Source organism: Littorina saxatilis, linkage group LG2 (genome assembly GCF_037325665.1).
Source record: "Littorina saxatilis isolate snail1 linkage group LG2, US_GU_Lsax_2.0, whole genome shotgun sequence".
Classification (NCBI taxonomy): domain Eukaryota; kingdom Metazoa; phylum Mollusca; class Gastropoda; order Littorinimorpha; family Littorinidae; genus Littorina; species Littorina saxatilis.
In genome coordinates, this window is record NC_090246.1 from 82,298,792 (window position 1) to 82,322,501 (window position 23,710).

At 41.6% G+C, this 23,710-nt stretch overlaps 2 protein-coding genes across 4 annotated transcripts in view; one reads left to right on the top strand and one right to left on the bottom strand.

Annotated features, from left to right (window-relative positions):
* LOC138959909 (microspherule protein 1-like) overlaps positions 1–23,710 on the top strand; it is a 24,314-nt gene continuing 604 nt past the window's right edge. The window contains exons 1-13 of one of the 2 annotated variants that reach the window (XM_070331584.1): positions 1–75; positions 1,369–1,585; positions 2,034–2,367; positions 3,229–3,348; positions 4,120–4,229; positions 5,165–5,273; positions 5,983–6,121; positions 6,623–6,698; positions 7,891–7,919; positions 8,422–8,514; positions 8,954–9,036; positions 10,177–10,392; positions 11,605–11,655. In XM_070331584.1, coding sequence (XP_070187685.1) covers positions 60–75; positions 1,369–1,585; positions 2,034–2,367; positions 3,229–3,348; positions 4,120–4,229; positions 5,165–5,273; positions 5,983–6,121; positions 6,623–6,698; positions 7,891–7,919; positions 8,422–8,514; positions 8,954–9,036; positions 10,177–10,392; positions 11,605–11,655 — 1,593 coding nt within the window. In that variant the 5' untranslated portion in view covers positions 1–59. Of the gene's footprint in view, positions 76–1,368; positions 1,586–2,033; positions 2,368–3,228; positions 3,349–4,119; positions 4,230–5,164; positions 5,274–5,982; positions 6,122–6,622; positions 6,699–7,890; positions 7,920–8,421; positions 8,515–8,953; positions 9,037–10,176; positions 10,393–11,604; positions 12,392–23,710 lie in introns of those variants that run through there. The other variant, XM_070331583.1, reaches the window with a different exon arrangement.
* Positions 15,555–23,710, bottom strand: part of LOC138959908 (uncharacterized) — a 20,754-nt gene continuing 12,598 nt past the window's right edge. Inside the window, exons 7-8 of one of the 2 annotated variants that reach the window (XM_070331581.1) lie at positions 19,974–20,154; positions 15,555–18,228 (exon numbers count right to left, since the gene is read on the bottom strand). In XM_070331581.1, the coding sequence (XP_070187682.1) occupies positions 18,081–18,228; positions 19,974–20,154 (329 nt within the window). In that variant the 3' untranslated portion in view covers positions 15,555–18,080. The remainder of the gene's footprint in view (positions 18,229–19,973; positions 20,155–23,710) is intronic. The other variant, XM_070331582.1, reaches the window with a different exon arrangement.

The following is a 23,710-nucleotide window of genomic DNA, read 5'->3' on the forward strand; positions in this document are numbered from 1 at the left end:
AGGGGAGAAAATAAGAACACTTCTGTTCTTCTACTTCCGGTGTATTCTGTCTCTGAAAAATGAGCGCAAACGAAGGTAACGTTTTTACTACTTTTAGGGTATAACTAATTTTTTTATTTTTTTTTATGTGATGTTCGATCCATTGAACGAGCTTTTTACTGCAGATTACATACTTTTGTTTCTTTGGTTTGCGACACAAATGGGAAATGGTGAGTGGTGACTGTGTTTTTACTCTAGTCTTCACCAGACACCACAATCACATTCACACTGACTCAGCTTCTCACTTCTTTCTTTACCCATTTGTGTTATATAAACTGCCATGCACTTTAGATTTGTTACAGTTGAAAAATAGTGTTCCACATTCAAGGAAGCTGTTGTAAATGTAACTGTAACTGTACGTGTAATTGGTACCAAACGTTGGCAATGTTAATCTAATAAATGGTCAAACCTGTGAAAATCTATGATTTAGTTTTATTATTAAATGTTTTTTGTTAGAATCAAACAAAAAAGTTTGGAGTCAGGATAACACAAATAGGATCCGTCATGTATCCAGAAAAACGGGTTTTTGGATGTGTAGCTTTATATTAAATTAAATGGTGAACTTCATCTCTCGATCAGTCTGCCAGTGAGTGCCAACTGCCATTGCTAATGATGTGTGTATTTCCACTGATTATTCAAAGTCTAAAATTGGTTCTCATAAACCTTTTTAAACAAAGGTCTTTTTATTCATGTTAACTTAATGGGATCACCAGTGTGGTCAAAAGTGGTCAGTGCTAAAAGTGGTTGTTGATGTTATTATAACTATAGACAGACGGTTGCTATTAAAAGGAGAATTACAGTTTGGGGAAAAAAAATCATTTACTGATTTGATCAGTCATGGGGATCATTTGGAGTGGTTGCAATTGACAGTTGGTTGTTATCCCGAAGTGGTCCCCAGGGCAGGTTTAATTGTTTAATAGACAGATTTATAGATCTGTATTGACAAATTTCAGCTTCATGCAGCCTTCTCTATCGCCCCCTAGCTACCGCCCTAACTTTGTAAAAACTCTCTCTCTCTCTCCCCCCCCCCCCCCCCTCCGCTGCCTTTCAGTGTTAAGACTTTTTGCCAGTCCCATCCATTTGAATAAACCTACTAGTGTTCCCAGTCACAGAGGACAAAAGGTCAGTTTGAACTGGATTCACTATGTATGGTAATGGTATCGGTCAAGATGTCCTGGCCAGAAAAAAATGCTGTGTCAAAAGACATCCCACATGTCACCGCCTTTAGTCAGTCAGAGAAAGAAAGTGGTCATAAATGACCGAAAACCAACAACACTAGTCTTACTACTAGTACTAGTTTATAATCCACTATTTTGATTTCGTTGTTAGCCCCTCCCTCCACTCCTTCCACCTTGGAAGCGCCTGCAGGATCTCCACCGGTTGTTACATCACCTGCGGGAACAGTTACCACACCACAGACAGCAGCAACAACACCGTCCACACACACAGCAGTTCAGCAGCCAACAGTAGTAGCCGCCTTAGCTGCACCCCCACCCCCTGTCTCCACCCCCAAATCGAGTCGTCGCACACCACTGGCTGATCCTCGGTAAGTTTGGATGTTTGCAGGGATGTCGTTTGGCTTTAGCAATCGCCAAATTGCCAATACTTTTTGCATATTCGCGAAAACTGTGCTGTTATTTCAACAGATCTGCCAAACCTTGTTCACTGTGAGGGAACAGGGTCTGCCAAGGACAGCTTTAAACTTTGTGAAATTGCTGAAAGTGTATATATATCGGCAAGTTTGCTGAGGAAAATGAATCGTAGCAATAAGCGTGAGTATGCGTATGAAGATATACTTGTTTTGGCTAGCTTTGTTTTATTGACTCATAATTTTCATGGTTGGGTTTTTCCTCCTCATCAGAGTATTTTTTGTCTTAATTGGAAGTTTGAGTGAAGGGGTGATGTATGGTAATCCAAGCATTGTACTATTGTCAATTGTCATAGGGTAGTAAATTTGCGAATAAATAATTGTAAAACGTTTAATGTCAAAACAGAAGTGCTGTGACACCAAGGCGCAGCTCCTCGCGTTCCATCAAGCGGCGAAAGTTTGACGATGAGATTGTGGAAAGCAGTTTGGTGAAGTCAGAGCGTGGACGTTTAAAAGCCCCGACAGCACCTGGTGTCCCCCCAGCCGCCCCTCCCACCCCCAACACCTCCACTGCCGCCGCTGCCCCTCTCCAGCCCCCTGTGCCCCCTGCCGAGAAACCGGGCAAACCAGTGTCTGGAAAACCGGTAGAACCGGTGATAAAGCTAGAGCCCCAACCACCTGCCCCTCCCCCTGAGAAGAAGAAAGTGATTGCTCAGAAACCAGCGCCCAAAGTCAGTAAGGTAAGTGACGATTAACAATAACAGCAGAGTGTCTGAAGAGTATCTGTACAGTGCAGTGTTTACACTGATTCAAATGTAGAGAAGAAAGATCTGGTTAGTTGTGAGAAATAAAGAGGAGAAAGATTTTGTTTTGTGAGTGAAATTTAGCAGCGCAAAATTATCTTGTAGGATCTGCTTTGTCTGCAACATTTATGTGAAGTCAGTTCCAATTATTTGTTGTATTATGTTTGTGACTGTTAGAATTTACCACCATTAACAGGCACATATTGACAGATTGTTTTAAATTTGATCTGAGCTGCAATGTTGCAAAATGTCTGTGAACCGTAACACTTACGTTGATGAGAGGCTCCTAGTACTACATGTACTTCTTCTTCTTTTGCGTTCATGGGCTGAAACTCCCACATACACGAGTGGAATTTTAGGTGTATGACCGTTTTTACCCCGCCATTTAGGCAGCCATACGCCGCTTTCGGAGGAAGCCTGCTGGGTATTTTCGTGTTTCTATAACCCACCGAACTCTGACATGGATTACAGGATTTTTTCCGTGCGCACTTGGTCTTGTGCTTGCGTGTACACACAAAGGGGGATAAGCCACTAGCAGGTCTGCACATAAGTTGACCTGGTAGATCGGACAAATCTCCACACTTAACCCACCAGGCGACCGCGGCCGGGATTTGAACCCACGACCTTCCGCTTTGGAGGCCGACGTCTTACCCACCCCGCCACAGCGCCCGTCCCTAGTACTACTGCTTGTCTACAGTAGAAGGGTAGGCTCTGGAGGGCTGAATATGTTACATGAGCATGACTTTGTCCAAACACAACATTGGCAATCAGACAATCGGACATTTTCTCTGCGAATAGACAACAAAGTCTTCCTCGAAGCGTGTGAAGAAACCCAAGGCCCCAGCACCAGCCTCCACAAAAGATCTCGGCCGATGGAAACCTCAGGACGATGTGGCTCTCATCACTGCTGTTCAACAGGTCAGTGTAAAGTTACAACAACGCTGATACAGTGTCAGTGGAACATCCCTTTTAAGACCTCCCAAAATCCGAAAAAATCAGGTCTTAAAAAGGAGGGGTCTTAAAATGGGGGTAAATTTACAGTGCTTATGAACAAAAAATGTGGGAAAAGAACAGGGGTTTTTTCCCTTTCTTTTAACATGTATTTAATTCTAACATGTAAAACAACACACCACCAGCACCACCAACAGAAGAAAAAAAAACATACATTCACTACACAACAGAAGGTAAATATGCCCCCCAAAATGTCGGCCCAACTGTCACTTTCACACGACCATATTTTCTACATGTATCTCATTTCAAATCTTTCTGTGAGGAAACATACACTGACACTTTACACACAAAAACATGTTCTCTCCATGGTTCTAAATCATTTACAAAACCTTACACATTATCTTAATCTTTTTGAAATACAATACAGGCAAGCAAGTCGGCTTATCGTGTAAAACATTACAATTTTTTATATATTTTTTAAACACACATCATATTAGCTAAGAAATGTCCTTACGCTCTCTTCGGCATTTGAACTCCAATCAACTCAAATACGTTACTAAATCCACACCAAACTAATTCCTACAACATACAAAATGTGATTAGAGACGCAATACTTAATCGTTCAACAATATAAACGGTTTGATTGGGGACCATTCCAAAGAAAATGTGTCAAAAGAGAGTTGCTTAGATTGGTGAGAAATGGCCATGTCATAAAGTGGAATGGGTGACTGTGTGCAGACCAACGACCTGACGGCAGTGTACACAGGGGTCAAGTTTTCCTGTCACTTCACGTACAAGGAGATCCAGGAACGCTGGTATGCCTTGCTCTACGACCCCCTCATATCCAAGTAAGTTATACTTATGGCAGTGATTTCTATTCTGTATTCTTTTTACCTCTCACGCTCTTCCCTGTTCTCTTTCTCACCACTGCCCTTCATCTTCTGCCCCCTGCTTTCTCCCTCTTCCCTCCCCCCCCCCCCCCACCCCACCCACTGTCCCTCCTGAACTCACCACCACCCTTCCTCTTTGCACCCTTTCCTCTCCCTGCCCAGACCCCGACCCGACCCGACCCTCATGAATAGTGTACTTTATTGTCAAAATTAGTTTTTGTGATTTTGTTGCGTGGTGAGCAGCTGCAGACTGACTCCTAACCAGGTTGTGGTTGCTGACAGAGATCACCGTTTTGCACTGTAGAAAAGATGGAAGTGGAAGTCTAGTGGGTGCTATTGGAAGCGGGGATATAGCTCAGTTGGTAGCGCGCTGGATTTGTATTCAGTTGGCCGCTGTCAGCGTGAGTTCGATCCCAGGTTCGGCGGAAATTGATTTCAGAGTCAACTTTGTGTGCAGACTCTCTTCGGTGTCCGAACTCCCCCCCCCCCCCCCCCCCCCCCCCGTGTACACTACATTGGGTGTGCACGTTAAAGATCCCACGATTGACAAAAGGGTCTTTCCTGGCAAAATTGCTTAGGCACAGTTAATAATTGTCTACCTATACCCGTGTGACTTGGAATAATAGGCCGTGAAAGGTAAATATGCGCCGAAATGGCTGCAATTACTGGCCGTATAAAATTTCATCTCACACGGCATCACTGCAGAGTGCCTAGAACTGTACCCACGGAATATGCGCGATATAAGCTTCATTGATTGATTGATTGATTGAAATATGGCTGGTTGGGATGGGGGTGGGTAGAGAAGAGGGATGACAACGTTTTTGACGGTTAAACCATGATGTAAAGTTAAAAAGGTAACAGTAACTGACACTGTGTCTTTGTACTTTCCCCAGACTGGCGATGCAGGCGATGAAACAGCTTCACCCCGAAACCGTCACGTCCATCCAGGGCAAGTCGCTCTTCAGTCAGGACGAGGAAAACCTGCTGGCCAAAATACCCTCTGTGAGTTTAACACGTCTCCAACTCGAAAACTTTTTTTTACAGAAGGATAATAGCATTAGGTCCATATGGTCCTTTCTTACAGCTAGTCCTTATAACAACACACACGTGAAACGAAGAACAAAAATGAAAAACAAAAGAACTAAACAACTAAAAACAATATCTCTGGACATTAAGTGCTTTAGCTTCTGTCTGTGTCTGTAAGAAAAATGAACATTTCAATTTTCGTGTGTAATTCACGAGGAATCAGTTTTGCTATGGTTAGCTTAGTCTGGTGACAATCACGATGATATTGATAATAATTTTACAGTGTTTGAACTTGTAGCTATTATTCACATTAATCTCAGGATATTTTTGAGGATAATTTTACGATTCAATCAATCAATCAATCAATGAGTCTTATATCGCGCATATTCCGTGGGTACAGTTCTAGGCGCTCTGCAGTGATGCCGTGTGAGATGAAATTTTATACGATTGTGACAAGTTGTATTTTGTTGACTCTTCCTCAAGTCATCTTTTCTTTAATTTTTGAAATGTTACTTGGGGCTTCAACTACACCAGTTTGTGAGGTGTAGGTTGTGTATCCTTCAGTAGTGTTTCCTTTCATAATTTCATTTATTTAAAGAAGTTGAAAGACTTTTAAGTGGAATTCTTTTTAGTATTACCTTTGTACAAATCACTTTCCCTAACCATGGCGATTTCTATTTTGCAGACCACTTCCACACAGCTGGAGACGTTCCAGGAACTGCTGACCAAGCACCCAGACACGTTCCACCCGCTCCGCACACCCAAGTCCATGATGACACAGTGGCAACTTATGAAGCAGTATCACCTTCTGCCCGACCAGTCTGGTGAGTGGTGACTATCTTGAAGAAAAAGGACAGAAAAAGAAGTTCTAGTTTATTTCAATTATGCTTTTGCCGGGATCAAACCAGCTTCACTATGGATAAACATGTAGAATTAATGTCATGCCTGCAGAAAACAAGCCATAGAAAATGTGCTTCTTATTCTCTCCGTACCAGAAGAATGGTTTGGCATTGCAATCACTTATTGTTGTCTATATCCATATCTTCTTCTACGTTATCACCTGGCTTTATTCGGTTAAACTCAAATTAGATAGAGAGTCAGTGCAAACACAATACTTTTGTCTGCATTTGCAATTCCATTTATTGTTTGTATCTGATTCTTATCTGCCTATGATAGTCAATTGTGTGTGTGTGTTGTTGTTTGTGTGTGTGTTAGTGTGTGTGTGGGAGCGTGCTTGTTTCAATCCTTTTTTGACTGCTGATTGTTGTGCCGTTATGAAATTGAATGACAATGAAGTGTGTTATTCATGGAAATTCATGTTACAGTTCAACCCATGCCACGAGGGGATCACGTCTTGAACTTCTCCGATGTGGAGGACAAGCTGAAAGACGAGGATCTCAAGTGAGTGCTGTTTATCTCACGGGGCTCCCCACAGACGCTCAGCCTAAAGGGTCTAACTTTAATGTAAAGGGGGCCCTAGGACACCCTCAGTAAAACAATAGGGGGTCCCAAAGCCAGCGGGTTTATATCCTTGCTTTCAGAATGCACACTCCTCGCCAAAACAGGGAGTCCTTCACAAAAACGTTATTGTCATGTCGGTTAGATTAGCTCTGTAACTTTGTGTTAGTGCAGATCTGGAAGAACATTTCTAAAAGCAGTTCCGACAGTACGCATGATAACCAACTTGTAGTGCATCCCAGGTCTGCTCTGTTCAGGTTGAGTGCGTCACTGGAACCACCCATAATTATTACATGTGGGGGAAAGGGGGCTTCTAATGCATATGGGATGCAGGGATACCCAGTTTTGGGAGCCTTGATCTCAATAATAGTGATAGCCTTTGAGAACTATTTGGAAACTTTTTGAAATGGTCAGTATATACTGTAGTTGGCCATTTTTTCAGGATATGCATGTTGTGTGCTTCACAACAATAATCACAACTATTTAGTGTTGTCTTAGAGAGAGAAAATGTGTGTGTGTGTGCATGCATTCGTGCGTGTGTGTGTGTTGTGTGAGGCAGAGAGAGAATAAACAGGGCATGCCTACAACTGCAAGCATGAACAGTTTGAAACCCTCATGAGTGAGCAAATTTTCATGCAATTTGATTGTTCTGTTATCTTCTTCTTCTTCTTCTTCTTCGTTCATGGGCTTAGACTCCCACGTTTACTCATGTTTTTAGCACGAGTGGATTTTTACATGTATGGCCGTTTTTACCCCGTCATTCAGGCAGCATACGCCGATTTCGGGGGAGGCATGCTGGGTATTTTCGTGTTTCTATAACCCACCAAACTCTGACATGGATTACAGGATCTTTTCCGTGCGCACTTGGTCTTGTGCTTGCGTGTACACATGAAGGGAGTTAAGTCACTAGCAGGTCTGCACATAACTTAAGTTGACCTGGGAGATCGAAAAAATCTCCACTCTTAACCCACCAGGTGGCAGCGACCGGGATTCGAACTCACGACCTCCCGATTAGGAGGCCGACATCTTACCACCACGCCACTGCGCCCGTCTATTGTTCTGTTATAAGATGTCCCTTGCATTTACCATGGAAGAAAGCTGAATTATTTAAATTTTTTGAATATTTTTGTTACAGAGATCCACCAAATGAGCTTATTGAACACGGTAAGTGTTTTTTGTTTTTCTGTTGAATCCAGCTGAGGTTCTAATCTCACAGTCGTATACAAGAGAAACCCCTTTTTAAGACCTAAAAAAAATCTGAGAAAATCTACTCTTAAAAAGGAAGGAGTCTGAAAATGCTGGTAAATGTACACAGGTTATGAGCAGAAAAATCTGAGAAAACAAGGTCATAAAAGGGTGGGTGGGTCTTCTTAAAAGGGAGGGAGTCTTCAATCGGGGTGGGGATCTTCTTTCTTCTTCTTCTTCTTTCATGGTTTGAAATTCTCCCATGATCTTTTACATGTTTGACCGTTTTTACCCACCAGGCGTGGCCGTTTTTTTTGTAAAGGGAGGTTTTAAAAGAAGGGTTCTTTTGTAAAGGGGTGATCAGTTGTCTTTTGTAAAGGGGTGATTGGTTGTCTTTTGTAAAGGGGTGATCAGTTGTCTTTTGTAAAGGGGTGATCAGTTAGTGCGTGAATTGATTGCAAACTGTTCCCGTTATCCACAGAGCTGACGCTGGCCGACCGGCGCAACAAGCGAGAAATCCGACACCTAGAGCAGGAGCTGCCCAAATGGCAGGTGTTGGTGGAGACCGTCACAGGTACGTGGACACTGGATGACCGCAGGAAGAGAATGTGTGTATGTGTGCGTGCGTGTGTGTTTGTCTGAAGAATAATAACTGGTTTCTTACTACATTAGTAAGACTAAAAGAGAGAAAGTTGTATGTCTGTCTGTCTGTCTGTCTGTCTGTCTGTCTGTCTGTCTGTCTGTGTAGTGTGTGTACTTCTCTTTGCTTTGGCTACTAAGAATCTATATTTAGCATGGATGTTAAGGCTTATTTTTATTCAAAACGATTTTGAAACAATAGTTACTGAGTTAAATAAAACTCTGATCTTTAGGAGATACATGCTTCACTTTGACGGTATATAGACCTGCCTTCAGTTCCTGGATGTTGTGCGGTGACATTAAATAATGTCTTGTATTATTTGATTAGATGGTAAGAGAGGGTGTTGACTTGAGACTTGCTGTATCAATTGCAGGTATCAGTCCTCCGGACTTTGACGGTCAGACACTGGCTGTGCTGCGTGGGCGACTGGTCAGGTACCTCATGAGGTCCCGTGAGGTGAGAACACTGTTTTATCTGCAACTTCCTTCTCCTTTACTTCTTCTTCTTCTGCGTTCATAGGCTGAAACTCCCACATACACTTGTGGTTTGTTTGTTTGTTTGCTTAACGCCCAGCCGACCACGAAGGGCCATATCAGGGCGGTGCTGCTTTGACATTTAACGTGCGCCACACACAAGACAGAAGTCGCAGCACAGGCTTCATGTCTCACCCAGTCACATTATTCTGACACCGGACCAACCAGTCCTAGCACTAACCCCATAATGCCAGAGGCCAGGCGGAGCAGCCACTAGATTGCCAATTTTAAAGTCTTAGGTATGACCCGGCCGGGGTTCGAACCCACGACCTCCTGATCACGGGGCGGACGCCTTACCACTAGGCCAACCGTGCCGGTCATACACTTGTGGTGATTCATTTTGCACGAGTGGGGTTTTAAGTGTATGACCGGTTTTACCCCGCCATACGCTGATTTCAGGGGATGCATGCTTAGTTTTTATGTGTTTCTATCACCCATCAAACTCTGACATGGATTACAGGATCCTTTCCGTGCGCACTTGGTCTTGTGCTTGTGCATACACAAAGGTGAATAAGGCACCAGCAGGTCTGCACATCAGCTGACCTGAGAGATCAGAAAAATCTCTACCCTTAACCCACTTGGTGGGATCGGGATTCGAACACTCAACCTTTCGCATGGGAGGTCGGTGTCTTATCCACTATCCCATTGCGCCTGTCGTGCTGGCTGTTTTACCTGTGACATGGTTTACATCTGTAGCCGTTTGCTTTTGCTGGATTGTAGCAGAAAGCAGAGCAGACTCGCAAAATTTTTCTGACCCAGTGTTTTGAGGCAAATTTAGCTTTGTCTTGTAGTGTGTGAAGAGGAGCCTGGGTAGCTGTGCAGGAGTTATGGACACTAGAGAGAGTCACTGGTGTTCCTGTGTAGAAAAAAAGCAGGGCTAACACCCTTCCGGTTCAATATAGGAGTGAAAAAATATTTAAGAACAGATTTAAAGTTGTAGGTTTTCTTGCATGGGTCATTTTCTGAATTACTGAAAACAAGCTGCATCTGGAGAGCTAGGGTCTTGCCATGCATTTTGTCATATAAGAAGTTATTCATTGTTGGTGTTTTATGAACTGTGCAGATCACGCTGGGCCGAGCGACACGCGAGCAGTCAATCGACGTAGATCTCTCCCTGGAGGGTCCAGCGTGGAAAATCTCTCGTCGTCAGGGCGTCATCAAGCTTCGTAACAACGGCGATTTCTTCATCGCTAACGAAGGGAAGAGACCCATCCACATAGACGGCAAGCCTGTCCTCGCGGGGAACAAACAGAAACTGTTTGACAATTCTGTGGTGGAGGTAACTGGATTTCTGATTGGACGCATTTTCTCCTCAGAATGCAAGAAAGTTGTCCATGTACAACAAAAGGAGGAAGGCTTGGTCAGTGTGCGGGTTTCGGGAGGAGTTGTCTAACGGGGTTCAATCATATAGTGAGAGAGGTCTGTGGTGTAAAAATCGGTCTTAAAAGGGGGGGTAAGTCGTAAAGAGGGGAGCCATTGATGGAGAGACACAAGAGTTGCTGAGTCAGTATTGTGTTTTGTGTGGTTTAAACCAAAGTAAGGAAGAGATAGCTTTCATTACTTGCTATACAGTGGGACCTCCCTTTTAAAGGCCTCCCAAAATGTGAGAAAATCATGTATTATAAAGGAGGGAGTCTTAAAATGGGGGTACATTAACAGGTTAGAAACTTCTTCTTCTTCTTCTGCGTTCATGGGCTGAAACTCCCACGTACACTCGTGGTTTTTTTTTGCACGAGTGGAATTTTACGTGTATGACCGTTTTTTACCCCGCCATTTAGGCAGCCATACGCCGTTTTCGGAGGAAGCATGCTGGGTATTTTCGTGTTTCTGTAACCCACCAAACTCTGACATGGATTACAGGATCTTTTTCGTGCGCACTTGGTCTTGTGCTTGCGTGTACACACGGGGGTGTTCGGACACCGAGGAGAGTCTGCACACAAAGTTGACTCTGAGAAATAAATCTCTCGCCGAACGTGGGGACGAACTCACGCTGACAGCGGCCAACTGGATACAAATCCAGCGCGCTAACGACTGAGCTACATCCCCGCCCGAGGTTATAAACAGAAAGTCAGAAAGGAGGGAGTCTTAAAATGGGGGTAAATTAACAGGTTATAAACAGAAAGTCAGAAAACAGGGTCTTACAAGAAGGGTTCCACTGTAGTCAGATCAGTTGCTGTGGCTTTGTTCATTCCGACAGATGGGTGATCCCTTGATGCTTTCACTTACACTTTGTTTCAAGGGTGTCATTACAATCACTTGCAATCTATAATTTCCTCTGAACTGTTTTGTACATAGAGACTCCAGAGAACATGTGCCTACCTTACCAGCAGATACGATCAATGAAACAGGGAGTTTTTTCTTTTGTGAACATGGGAAAAGATCAACTATCAATTGTCATTGTACAATGTAATCTATAAAGCTACAGTTGAAGTTCTGATGAGATTTTTTATGAGATTCTTTTCTTTGATGAGATTGTTTTTTCTTTGTGCAGATTTCTTGCCTTCGCTTCATCTTCCTCATCAACCAGGACCTGATCAACACAGTGCGTGAAGACTCTCTCAAACAGGGAGCGGCAGCTTCGTGATAGAGAGGGAGAGAGTGTGTGTGTGTGTGTGTGTGTGTGTGTGTGTGTGTGTGTGTGTGTGTGTGTGTGTGTGTTCTCTCAAACAGGGAGCGGCTGCTTCAATGATAGAGAGTGTGTGTGTTCTCTCTAACAGGGAGCGGCTGCTTCATAATAGAGTGCGTGTGTGGGAGAGAGAGTGTGTGTGGGAGAGAGAGTAAGAGGTAGAGTGTGGGAGAGAGTGAAATAGAGTGTGCGTTTAATCTCTCAAACAGGGAGGGGCAGCTTCATGATACAAAAACAACTTCTGTGAGAGAGAGAGTGTGTGTGTGTTGTGTGATCTCTCAAACAAGGAAAGGCAGCTTTATGATACAGAAGTTAAAGTCAGAGAGAGAGAAAGTTTCTGTTCCTGTGACATGTGCAGAGATTGACTTAAGGAGAAAAAGGAGGGTGTGAATATGCGATGCAAAGGTGTGTTTGTGAGTGTATGTAGCCTTGTATGTGGGCTGGCGTGTGTACCTTTGTATATTATGACCACAGCATATGTACAAATTAATGTCATGAGTTGCAAGCGTGATCCAGGGACAGGGGTGGTGTGTGTGTGAAAAGGGGGAAGGGCAGGGTGAACAATTGTAGTTATGTAGTGCTGTTCATTTCTATAGCTATTTTTTTTATTATTTTGTTCATGCAAAACAAATAAAAAGTCAAAACTCTACAAACCCAGTGTACTGCTTTAATTGTTGCAATGTAAACTGCAGTAAGAATTTACATTTTATTTTCATTGAGAGAAAAAACCTCACTGATGTAAACTGGTTCGAAAACGAAGGAAACAAAATGGATTGTTGATCAGACTTTTGTGACCAGGTTAAAAAAAGATGGAAATTTAATCGATGATGATGTTATGATGAGATGTGTTAGGACGGGTCTCACTGGACTGTTACTTGCGGACACAAAGACACTCTCTCTCTCCATTCCATCCACAACAGATATGACAACAGCGTCAAACAGTTAATGACAATGCATTTTGTATTCCTGTCTCTCTTCCCTCCTCCTCTTTGCCTACCCGACCCAAGTGGGATGGCTACAACAACAATGCACAATGATTGCACCTTATTCTAATGTGGAGCTCACTAAAAAAAAACACATCCTCTCTCCCCCGTTTCTTGCAAAGTTCTTTCTCACTCGCTAAAATGTACAAACACTATCAAAATTTAGCTAGGGAACAGACAGCATTCAACATCCAATCAAAATATAAGTAACCACAACTATCCAAGCAGATACCCTGTTAAGGTAAGTAAGCAAATCATAAACTTACAAACACGACTGAAAGAGAAAAGCAACATTCTAACACCCTCTTAACGAGGCTCTGATTTGAGCGCATGAAACAAAACAAGATCATGCCATGGAAGGCTGCTCCCGGCTCGGTTATAAAGTTGCGTAACTGAACATGCTTAAACCAAGCCCCTGACATAAGTGCACGGTCCACTTCAAATGGATTAGGGAACCTAATTCGCTAACTGGACGGACAGTTAATTGATTGCAGCTGTTGTAGACGGACACAGGTGCATTCCAGCACTTACAGTTTAAAGAATAACTAGCAGTCAGGCCCGGCTTCGCCCGGGTGTTTCTGCTCTCCCCTTTCTCAGAAACCTCTCGAATCTTATTCCAATGTGGATAAGAAAAATGACAGTGTGAGCTCATACATTTGGATGTATAGGCAAGGCAAGTTTCTATTTGGTTCAACGTGTTCTTCGTGATTTGTTTACCCCTTCTCACACCCACTGTAGTTACCGTCTGATCAAAGCACGCATACCTCATGAGTGAGCGCGTCATACCTTTTTGAACAGGGGAGAGAAATCTGTAAATTCTCGTGATCTTTCACTGAGGCGATCGTTTCGTAAACATTATTCGCGATGATCTGGAAGGTAGGGAGGGGGGGCAGGGTTAGTGTGTGTGTGTGTGTGGGGGGGGGGGGGGGGGGGGGCGGCGGGATGATAGCGGGCGGGGAGTAACCCTTGAGAATGACACGGTATACTGGTTTGATGAGTTACCTCCCTTCCGTGGGTGACAAAGCATGACTTACCTCCCTTGCACTATATAGACTGTATTGATAGATGGGGAGGGTAATTATGTTTGGAGAAACTAAAACCCAGGTGCACATTTGTGGGTCCAGGGCAGTGTGCATGCAAAATATCTTGTGCTTATCTTTTGCCATCTCTGAGGTATGGCGACCACAGACAGACACACACACACACAGACAGACAGACACTCTCTTTTATTTATATGTATAGATGTATAGATGATTTGACACAGAACGCAACATGAACTACAAACACTAGACTGGACAATAATAACAGAGTTAGAACTGCTTTACTCTTATTTACCGAAACAAAATGCAAATTAAGATTTCCAGCTTTGTTCTACTCCTCTTCAACACAAAACTTACACGGACACTCTGTCACACAGACAAAATGAGACATGATAAGACACTGAATTCTTCCTAGTCCAAGTAATACAAATGATACATGTAAATGTGTCACTCTGCTGATCTTAAATAAACAGATATGTACGCAGAGCATAAACAAACCCTTTCAATTTATTCATATGACCATCACCATGACTGTTCACATTACTTTACATTCACACTCTTCACCACGCTACATAAAACACACAGGCACACCATCACAAAGTGTAACTGTATGGGGGGTGTAAAATACAATCACAAGCAGCTTAGCTAACACATAACGAAATCACATACAAATTATCAACATAACACATTTAAAAACGTAACCTTGTGTAAAAAATGGTCCTACTAAATTTCACACCAACTATTAAAAATCTGAATTAAGCAATAAAACAAGTAACATTATTAAATAGTGCACATCTTTCTTTCTTTCTTTCTTTATTTGGTGTTTAACGTCGTTTTCAACCACGAAGGTTATATCGCGACGGGGAAAGGGGGGGAGATGGGATAGAGAATATTGCACATACAAATATTTCTATTATTACTCCAATATCCCGGAATAATCCTTAACACACAAACACATTGAGTCACAACCCTGAAAGATAATAGAAACCTGACTACAACCAATGTGCACGATACACTTTGATTATTTTTTGCAATAAATAGCACAAAATATATAACAAAATTGCACAACTGTTTGTGGCCATTTCTATGATTTGGGGCAGTGTTCACTGACTGTAAAGTTGGACCAAAATGTAAACAGACTCTACTGTCGTCACTGCCTCCCACTTCAAACGAGATTCTAAAAGATCAAGGAAATATCATTGATATCAGATAAAAAGAAATGGAAAATACTGTTGGGATGTACAATAGTCATTTTGACCACAGGGACTGTTTTTGCAGAAGTGGACACAGTTAAAGGCACAAGCTTAACACACTGAACAATCATTATCACGTAGCCAGGGAAGAGTATGGATTTTTTTTAAAGTAGTGCATAGGGGGTTGTCTTAATATAAAATTCATCACCGGATACACCCTTGGCAGTCAGTTCACCAAAAGAAAAAAGGACGGATATAAAAGTCGATTCTGTCCAAAATGACCACCTGTGAAACCAACCAAAATGACAAGTGGTTGTGATGGAAATGTGAATTATACAGGAAAGAACCCTGTCGGTGATCTTTTTGGGTGGTCGTATTGCCAGGGCAGGTTCCATTCCCCTCCCCTTCCACACCATCAATATCACAAAGCACCATCTTTCCGTTTTTCCCATCATGCTCTTTTGTGTTTGCTGTTTACCTTCATTGTCAAAAAGGCATGAATAAGTTAATGACATTAAATCATCAATGTGTCAAAAGAATCTCACACACTTACACATGCTCACATCTTTCAGAACAGTGAAATAAATACTAAATTGGTAGTTCCCATTAACAATTAAGTCAGATCTGAAACAATACATTTGGCAAAAACAAAGCTGCCTACATTTTGTTTCAAAATTGAGAACACAAACAATTTACTGTTGACACATAAACTATGAGTATCACAGAGAGATATATATATATGACTTATGAGACACAGAATAATAACATTATGTATTGCACATTAACAATACTTGCTCATTTAACAATGGTCTTGAGTGAAAACTATTACCCAAAAAGTAAAATGATTGTGAAGTGATATATCCCAAACTCCACCATCAAAATACATATAATGACGTATTCATATACAATATCTCTTTGAGTGTGCGCACACTGTTAAATACACTCATTCGCTCACATCTTTTCTTTCCTCAGTTTGAACAACATTAATAAAAAGTAGGGAAATAATAAGATCTGTATTTTGGAAAAATAAATGTTAAAACTCTCAACGACAACTTCAATGGAAATTTTTTCAATTTTGAATCGATGGTTATCTTGTTCTCTACCAAACATAATTTTCTCCTGTTTTTCCTGTGTCCAGCTCAATAGAACTGGCTTTACAACAATTGCTTATTAATTCCAACTTGATAAAAGTACTCGGCAAGAAAATCTTCTGTCAATCTTTTGTCAGCAGTCCAACAAAAACCATATAGTCAGCAAATGTAAAAATATATGTATCAACAGTTATTGCTGTTTTGCATCAGATATGATCGTTGTAGATTGAGAACACTATCAGGGACAACACACATCCCTGAGGAAGACCAGCGTTCAGGACAGTCTTGTCAGATGCATGACCATGAACACACGCGTAAACGTTGCCGGTGATCTTGTATCCATGGTGAAAAAGTACATTTGCTTGTTATCTTTATGACATTTTTCCTCAAGGCGCTTGTTTTGGCTATTTATCAAAGTGCTTAAAACAAGAAAGGCCAATTCATTTAATATTTAATCATTTACAAAACAAAGCACTAACTTGAACTTCAACCTACTGGTCTTTGAAGTGGATGGACAGACTATATATAGTCTCAATTCACAGTCTACCAAAATAAAAAGGCTTCATGATTTTGTAAAAGTCACACAATCAAAAATTCAGATCTAGACTGTGCACTTTCTAGTGAATTTTGTGTGTTAAAGGCACAGTGCAGCTCACAGCCTTCGTTTTGCGTTTTTGTTGCAGCTGAGTGCATTTACAGTTCAAAAATCCTCCTATGGTAGTAAAACAAACCCAAAACAAGAGGCGAAGCCTTCAAGGCTCCCGTAAGAAATCGACAAACAGTAACACAAACTCAATCACTCCGTCACACATACACACACACAGTAAGCATAGACACAGTGCAAGAGTGGGAGACGCTAGATCTAGATCTGTCTGTCTGTAGCCTACTTACGGGGACACGACTGCCACTGAGATCGACACTGCCCTTTCGACAGCGCTTCCTCGCGCAGACACTGAAAACACGCTGTGCAGATCAACCTGTAGGAAATCTCCTTTGGTATCTTCTTTATCTATTTTTTTCTGGAGCCGCTACGAAACCGAACAATGTCAAATCGTCTTCCCCGAATCGGCGAATGCAGCTCGGTTAGAACTGAGAAGTGAATCTATACCACAATGCTTCACGCGATCTGACCTAACCTTGACCCCTGACCTGGTCTACATACCACACACAACACAAACCAGTCACCTGTTTTTACCCCCCCCAAAACCCACCACCACCCGTTTTCTTTGGATACACACTTTATCTACATACGTGCACATGCCGACGAAATGTTAATCATTGCTTCAATACTTTGAAGCTGTTGCTTGGATAATAACCCGGATAATAACCCGGTAAAATTAGTATTTCGGTGTTCAGTCAAATGTTAAAGTTTCTATCACAAACACACGCACGCACGCACGCACGCACGCGCAGATCGACAGACAAAAGTTAGCATCGCATGGGCTACACTTACGTGAGCCAACTACCCAATGACGACATCTGTGAAGCTCGACAGTTTCTTGTTTACGCGAGTGCATAAATTAACCTAGTTATTACGTGGTGTTTGGTCGGAGTTCGATTCAACTGAGTGATTCCGGCCTCCATTTTTACACAAACTCATGATGACGTCTGACATAGTTTGCTAGTGACGTGTCTTTTTGTGCATGATGTGGTGATCTACCTGATCTAAATTTAGATCCAAAAATAGGCCAAGACCAGCCGGGTCCGAGTACGAAATTAATTCGTAAAAAAATCGCAGTTCTTGACTCTTTGGGTGCAAGTCAATGAAACTTGGTAGTTCTTCTAACGGATAGCTGCCTGGGGTATGACTAAAAGCCCCAGGGGCTCCGTGCACCTGGATTTGACAAGTTCAGTACCTTTAAAGGTATATTACTCTTACAAAGATTTACACAACCAAACTTTTTGAGCAGCCGATGAGTTCAAATGAGTTAAGAATAAGATAATGTGTCATTGAACAGAGCAGCTAGGTAAACTTTTCATGGACAACTTTCACTTCCTCTATATATCTTTAACACTTGATCCACTATGCAACCTTCAATGATGCTGGCCACCTAACACCAGCTTCATCTGTAGTAGGGTATGTATGTAAGTTGGTGATTGCTTGCAGAGTTTCCCCTTAATCCAGGTATCCTTTTTGTAAACCTCCTTGTGCACATATTCCAGAATGTCACGGATGTCATGGCTGCAAAAGGAGAGAAGGGTAAAGTGACAGAAGGTTGAAAAACATTGGACATATAAAAAATGTTGTCTACACACTACAATAGACTTTTTGAGTCACTTGAGAAAAAGTGACTCTATGTAATCGGTCAGTGTTAGTCTGTCCGGCCGGCCGTCCGGCCGGCCGTCCGTAGACACCACCTTAACGTTGGACTTTTCTCGGAAACTATCAAAGCAATCGGGCTCATATTTTGTTTAGTCGTGACCTCCAATGACCTCTACACTTTAACGATGGTTTCGTTGACCTTTGACCTTTTTCAAGGTCACAGGTCAGCGTCAAAGGAAAAATTAGACATTTTATATCTTTGACAAAGTTCATCGGATGTGATTGAAACTTTGTAGGATTATTCTTTACATCAAAGTATTTACATCTGTAGCCTTTTACGAACGTTATCAGAAAAACAAGGGAGATAACTAGCCTTTTCTGTTCGGCAACACACAACTTAACGTTGGGCTTTTCTCGGAAACTATAAAAGTGACCGGGCTCAAATTTTATGTGAACGTGACTCCCAGTGACCTCTACACTTTGACGTCTGCTTTGGTGACCTTTGACCTTTTTCAAGGTCACAGGTATGTCTTGAAGGAAAAAAATTGAAATATCATATCTCTGAAACTATTCATCGGATTTGATTCAAACTTTATAGGATTATTCTTTACATCAAATTATTTACATCTGTATTGTGTTGTGAATAGCAATTTCTTCCTGTCCATCTGATGCCTCATATAATATTCAGAACTGCGAAAGTGACTCGATCGAGCGTTTGCTCTTCTTGTTTTTCCAGAAATAACACTGTCAGGATTTTCAGTTGTCTGGTAAAGTAAGAGCCCTTTTACCTCAGCCAAGATTTTCAAAATGAGACGGTCCATGGAGCTTGTTCCACGCTTCCGATCAGCTTTATCCTGCGATCAGGACGAACAGCCAACTGATGTGTATGTTAAACAGCGTGCGCTAAATATTATACCATTTTCTTTTGAAAATATAAACATCTGTGCCACGAATCACCACCAATGGCTTGCTGATCAATGGAAGTGTTCGCAAAGCAAGTGTGTTTTCCTAAACTCACGTGACCTCAAACCAAACAAATGTGACCTCGATCTTCTTCTTCTGTGTTCCCGGGACCTCGATCAAAAGACATTGTGAGCGATCACTATGTGCCAGCAATCATTTCCGCAACAAATTGTGAACTCTGATGAACTTGTGAATAATAAATTTGGAAAAAAGAGAGTATCATATTGTCCAAGCTGCATAACATGCACATTCGAGTTAGTTGTTCGTCCCGATCGCAAGAAAAAGCTAATCGTAAGCATGAAACAAGCTCCGTCTCATTTGAAAAACTTGGCCATGGTAAAGGGGCAGTTACTCTAGCAGACCGCTGAAACTCCTGACAGTTATTTACGAAAATCAACTATTTATGCATGAAACAACTTTGCTTGACTGACCTTAAAATATACAAACAACTTAAACATCCAAAGTACTTTGGACCATCAGTCACTCTGATCACAATAATGTTTGTAACACACACACACACACATAGACACACACACACAAACACACATAGAAACACATACACATACACATAGACACACACACACACACACACAAAGAGACACTTTCACACAAGGTTTACAATATTTACATGTACATTTTGGGGGGTTGTTTCTTTGTGTTTTATGTTCACTCATTCTATTGTTTCACATAGATCATCTTACTCTGTGTATTTTTGGAGCATCCTAGTGAGTGAGTCAATGTACCACGACCCTTCTGTCTCACTGCGGTACGAGACAAAGCCTGCCTGGGTTGCGAAACCAACCAGAACATCAGGTTCATTGGGAATAAACTCTGCTGGTGGAGCACCCTCCTCAGACCTGATGTCCTTCTGGATGTTATTAGCTGTCAAATGAATCAAGCATGGAACAAAAGTCAGCATCTTAAAAATGTAGCAAACGTGTGAAGGGGGGGGAGGGGGTGGAAGGGGGTGCTCAGATCAGGAAGTATTCAATAGAGACGCCAAGTCAGGGGTTGCAGTAACGTGACTTTTATCCCCGAGTACGCTAGTACTTGGGCTCAACAGACTTTAATTGTGTGTCTGTGTGTGTGTGTGTCTGTCTCGACTTAACAGCTTATTGCTGGGAAACTACTGGGCGCAGTTCGTTCAAAAGTTGATACACTAACTTGATAATAGGTCCGATTGATCGTATTAAAACTTCATAATGTTACCTGGGACCTAAATGCAAAATAAAGCACAAAAACGACTTGGCGGTGGGACGAATTCACACGGAGCAACAGCCAGCAGGCAGCGTGATAGAACAGCCAGCCAGCGACACCAGGCTTTGCGCGTTGTGTGTTTGAATAATTTGATTTTTTGTGTACCCCATTTTCTACCAAGCGTTGGTTGCTCGGTCGCGACTGCGGTGGTTTAGAGGTCGCGATTTTGTGTTTTGATTCTTTTCATTTTAATTTGTATTTTTTCTTATGGTTTCCTTTGTTTACATATGTTTCAGTCTTTTACCTTCACTTTACATTGAAGAATTTGGTAAAACCTGGGGCGTGATAAATGCAAGAATCCGCGAGCCAGGACAGTAAAAGAACTTTGTGGGCCACCAGTTCACCAGTTATGAAGAGGGTCGGCAGTATATTTTTCACTGTGATCAAATAAAAGAGAAAGGCCAGTCACCACGCACATCCTCGGCTCGCATGCAATGTATTTATATAGCAAAGGGAATGCCTGTAATTCACACAGAGCAATCACTTGGTCTTAAACGTGCACAAGACAAAAACTTTCATACTGGGGGAGCGAGCCAGTCTGAAGAGTACTCGGGTCCAGCGCGAGCGTTTTTTATTTTAACATATATACCAGAAGGCAGTGTAGTTCATTCCTCAATGTACAGCCGCACACGTTTACAGAACTCATCGGAACTTTAACACGATCCCGGTCGAAAGTCACTTCGCTGATATAAAACCAGCTCTCAAAACGCTTGTTTTAACACACATTAAAGTTTGTTTTAAACACTCCTCGAACACATCCTTCGGCAAAATAAAGTTATAATGGCTCAACTACACTCCCTGCCCTAACACAGCAACACCGACATCGTTCAACCACAATTTGAACAACACAATCCGAAAAAAGCACACACGTCTTAACACTTCCAAATCACTTTGAGACTGCTCCAGCCTCAAGCTTATCAGTATGATTCTCGCGCACACCCATTTAAACAATCAACCAATCAGTGCCCCGCAGCCAGACACACCTACAAGCTACAATACAGCGAACCTAACCGCAGGACACAACTTGGGTTAGGGGGAGATCATTAGAAAGGGACTAAATGAGAGGGACAATTAAATGACCGGGAATAATGTTACTCTATCATTGGTGACAGTGCACCCTGTCACACATGAAAAATCAAAGCTCTTCTCTGAATGAACAAAAACTTGCAGCTTTTGTTTTCAAGGTTAAGCTTCCCAGTGCAGTACGTATAATATGCCAATCAAGATAGTTGATACTTATACATTTTTTTTAAGAGTTTGTACAGATTACCGAACAAGAAAACAACAAGTGGTATTACAGTATAACCTTCAGTCAATCTGTGGGCCTAAAATATCGAAATTGAACATGCTAGATCAGTCTTGACGTAGACTAGAAAGTCCTGAGCTGGCTGAAACCCATACTCACAAATGTTGAGTCTTATTTGCATGAAACGTTTTTTTCTCTCTATATGTCAGCATTTTCAATTACAAACACAACATATCTATTAGATATATTTTTGTAATCCAAATTTTTGGGATAAAATCAAAGAAAGAACAAGTCGCGTAAGGCGAAATTACTACATTTAGTCAAGCTGTTGAACTCGCAGAATGAAACTGAACGCACTGCATTTTTTTCACCAAGACAAGACAGATTCGCCAATCCCCGTGAGAAATTGCCAAGCCAGAATAGCCCGGTAGCGACTATTGCGCTGAGCAGGAAAGAGCGCTTTTCTGTATTCTTTTTAACTTTCTGAGCTTGTTTTGAATACAACATATCATATCTATATGTTTTTGGAATCAGGAAATGATAAAAAATAAGATGAAATAATTTCAGGATCGATTTTTTAAATTCTAGTCGTACATGTAGTACTAATTAACCTATTTTCATTAATTGTGATCATATTTTAAGCGTAAACATGACATGTATATATTTTCTGATTCAGAATTTGAAGAAGAATATGATGCAATCAATTTTGAATCTCTTTGCAAAAATTTGATTTTAATGACAACTTTAATGAGCAAACTCATCAATTAGTTTTTAAGCTACCATGCAATACCAAAGTCCGGCCTTCATCAAAAATTGATTGACTAAAATGTCAACAAAATTGGTTGGAAAATGAGAGCGTGACAGTGCCGCCTCAACTTTCACAATAAGCCGGATATGACGTCATTAGAGCAGACCTGTTTACCCCCCCAAATGGAATTCAGGAATACAACTGGTATTTTTTCAGTAAATGTGAGGCATCTTTCATTTATCTTTTATTATCAACCATAAACGAGCTCAAAAACCAATAGATTTAAACAACACGTTTGAAAGCGTGCTACCATGCAAAACAAGTACAAATTTGATGATCATCATTGTACTACAAACACAGAAGATCTCACACACACACATAACAACACAAGACACCTAATATGCAAGTTAACAAAGACAAGTTTACTTTATCTAAAAAAAACACCAACAGTATTTACAGTCAAGATGCATGTCAACAAAACCACCTTACATTCAGTCACATCAGACATCCTGCATTAAAACCACTCATAATAACACTCTCCAGAAGCTACGTTGATTTTTTTTAGGACCAATTAGTTCATTTTATTTCCAATTTAAAAAAAAATGTTTTTCAATTCAAAGACTAGGATCTTTGCTATATTGGAGAAAGATTAATGGAGATCAGTTTTAGACTCAGAAAGACCTAAATTTCGGCAACAGCGCAAGTCACTGATGAGCGCGACTGACCGTAGCGAGAGATCGGTTCGCAGGTCTGAGAGATTCTGTCGAAGCAGAGACCTGGGTCAAATAAACTCGATGCGAAGCAGGCTCATATTTTGCCAAACTTCTTCTTCCTCTTGTCGTTCGCTGTTACATCGTCAGTCCGGACTGCAGGGCGAAACGAGCTGTCATATTGCCAAACACAATGTGGTGATTTTTTAGTTTTTTTGTTTATTTCAATGTTCAAACACAATGTGGTGTTTTTTGTAAATTTTAATGTTCATTTGTGTACTGCATTTTGAATCTCAAACAGAATGAGGCAGAGCGATGTTATGATATCAAATAACCAAAGGGAAGTAATCGCTCTTAATGCATACGACATGTGTAATAGAGTAAGCGAGAGTTGTACGGAACCTTTTCTCCTGGCACCTGAGAGAATAACAAGCATTGAAATGAACAAGCGACTTTCATCCTTTGAGCAGGCAAGGC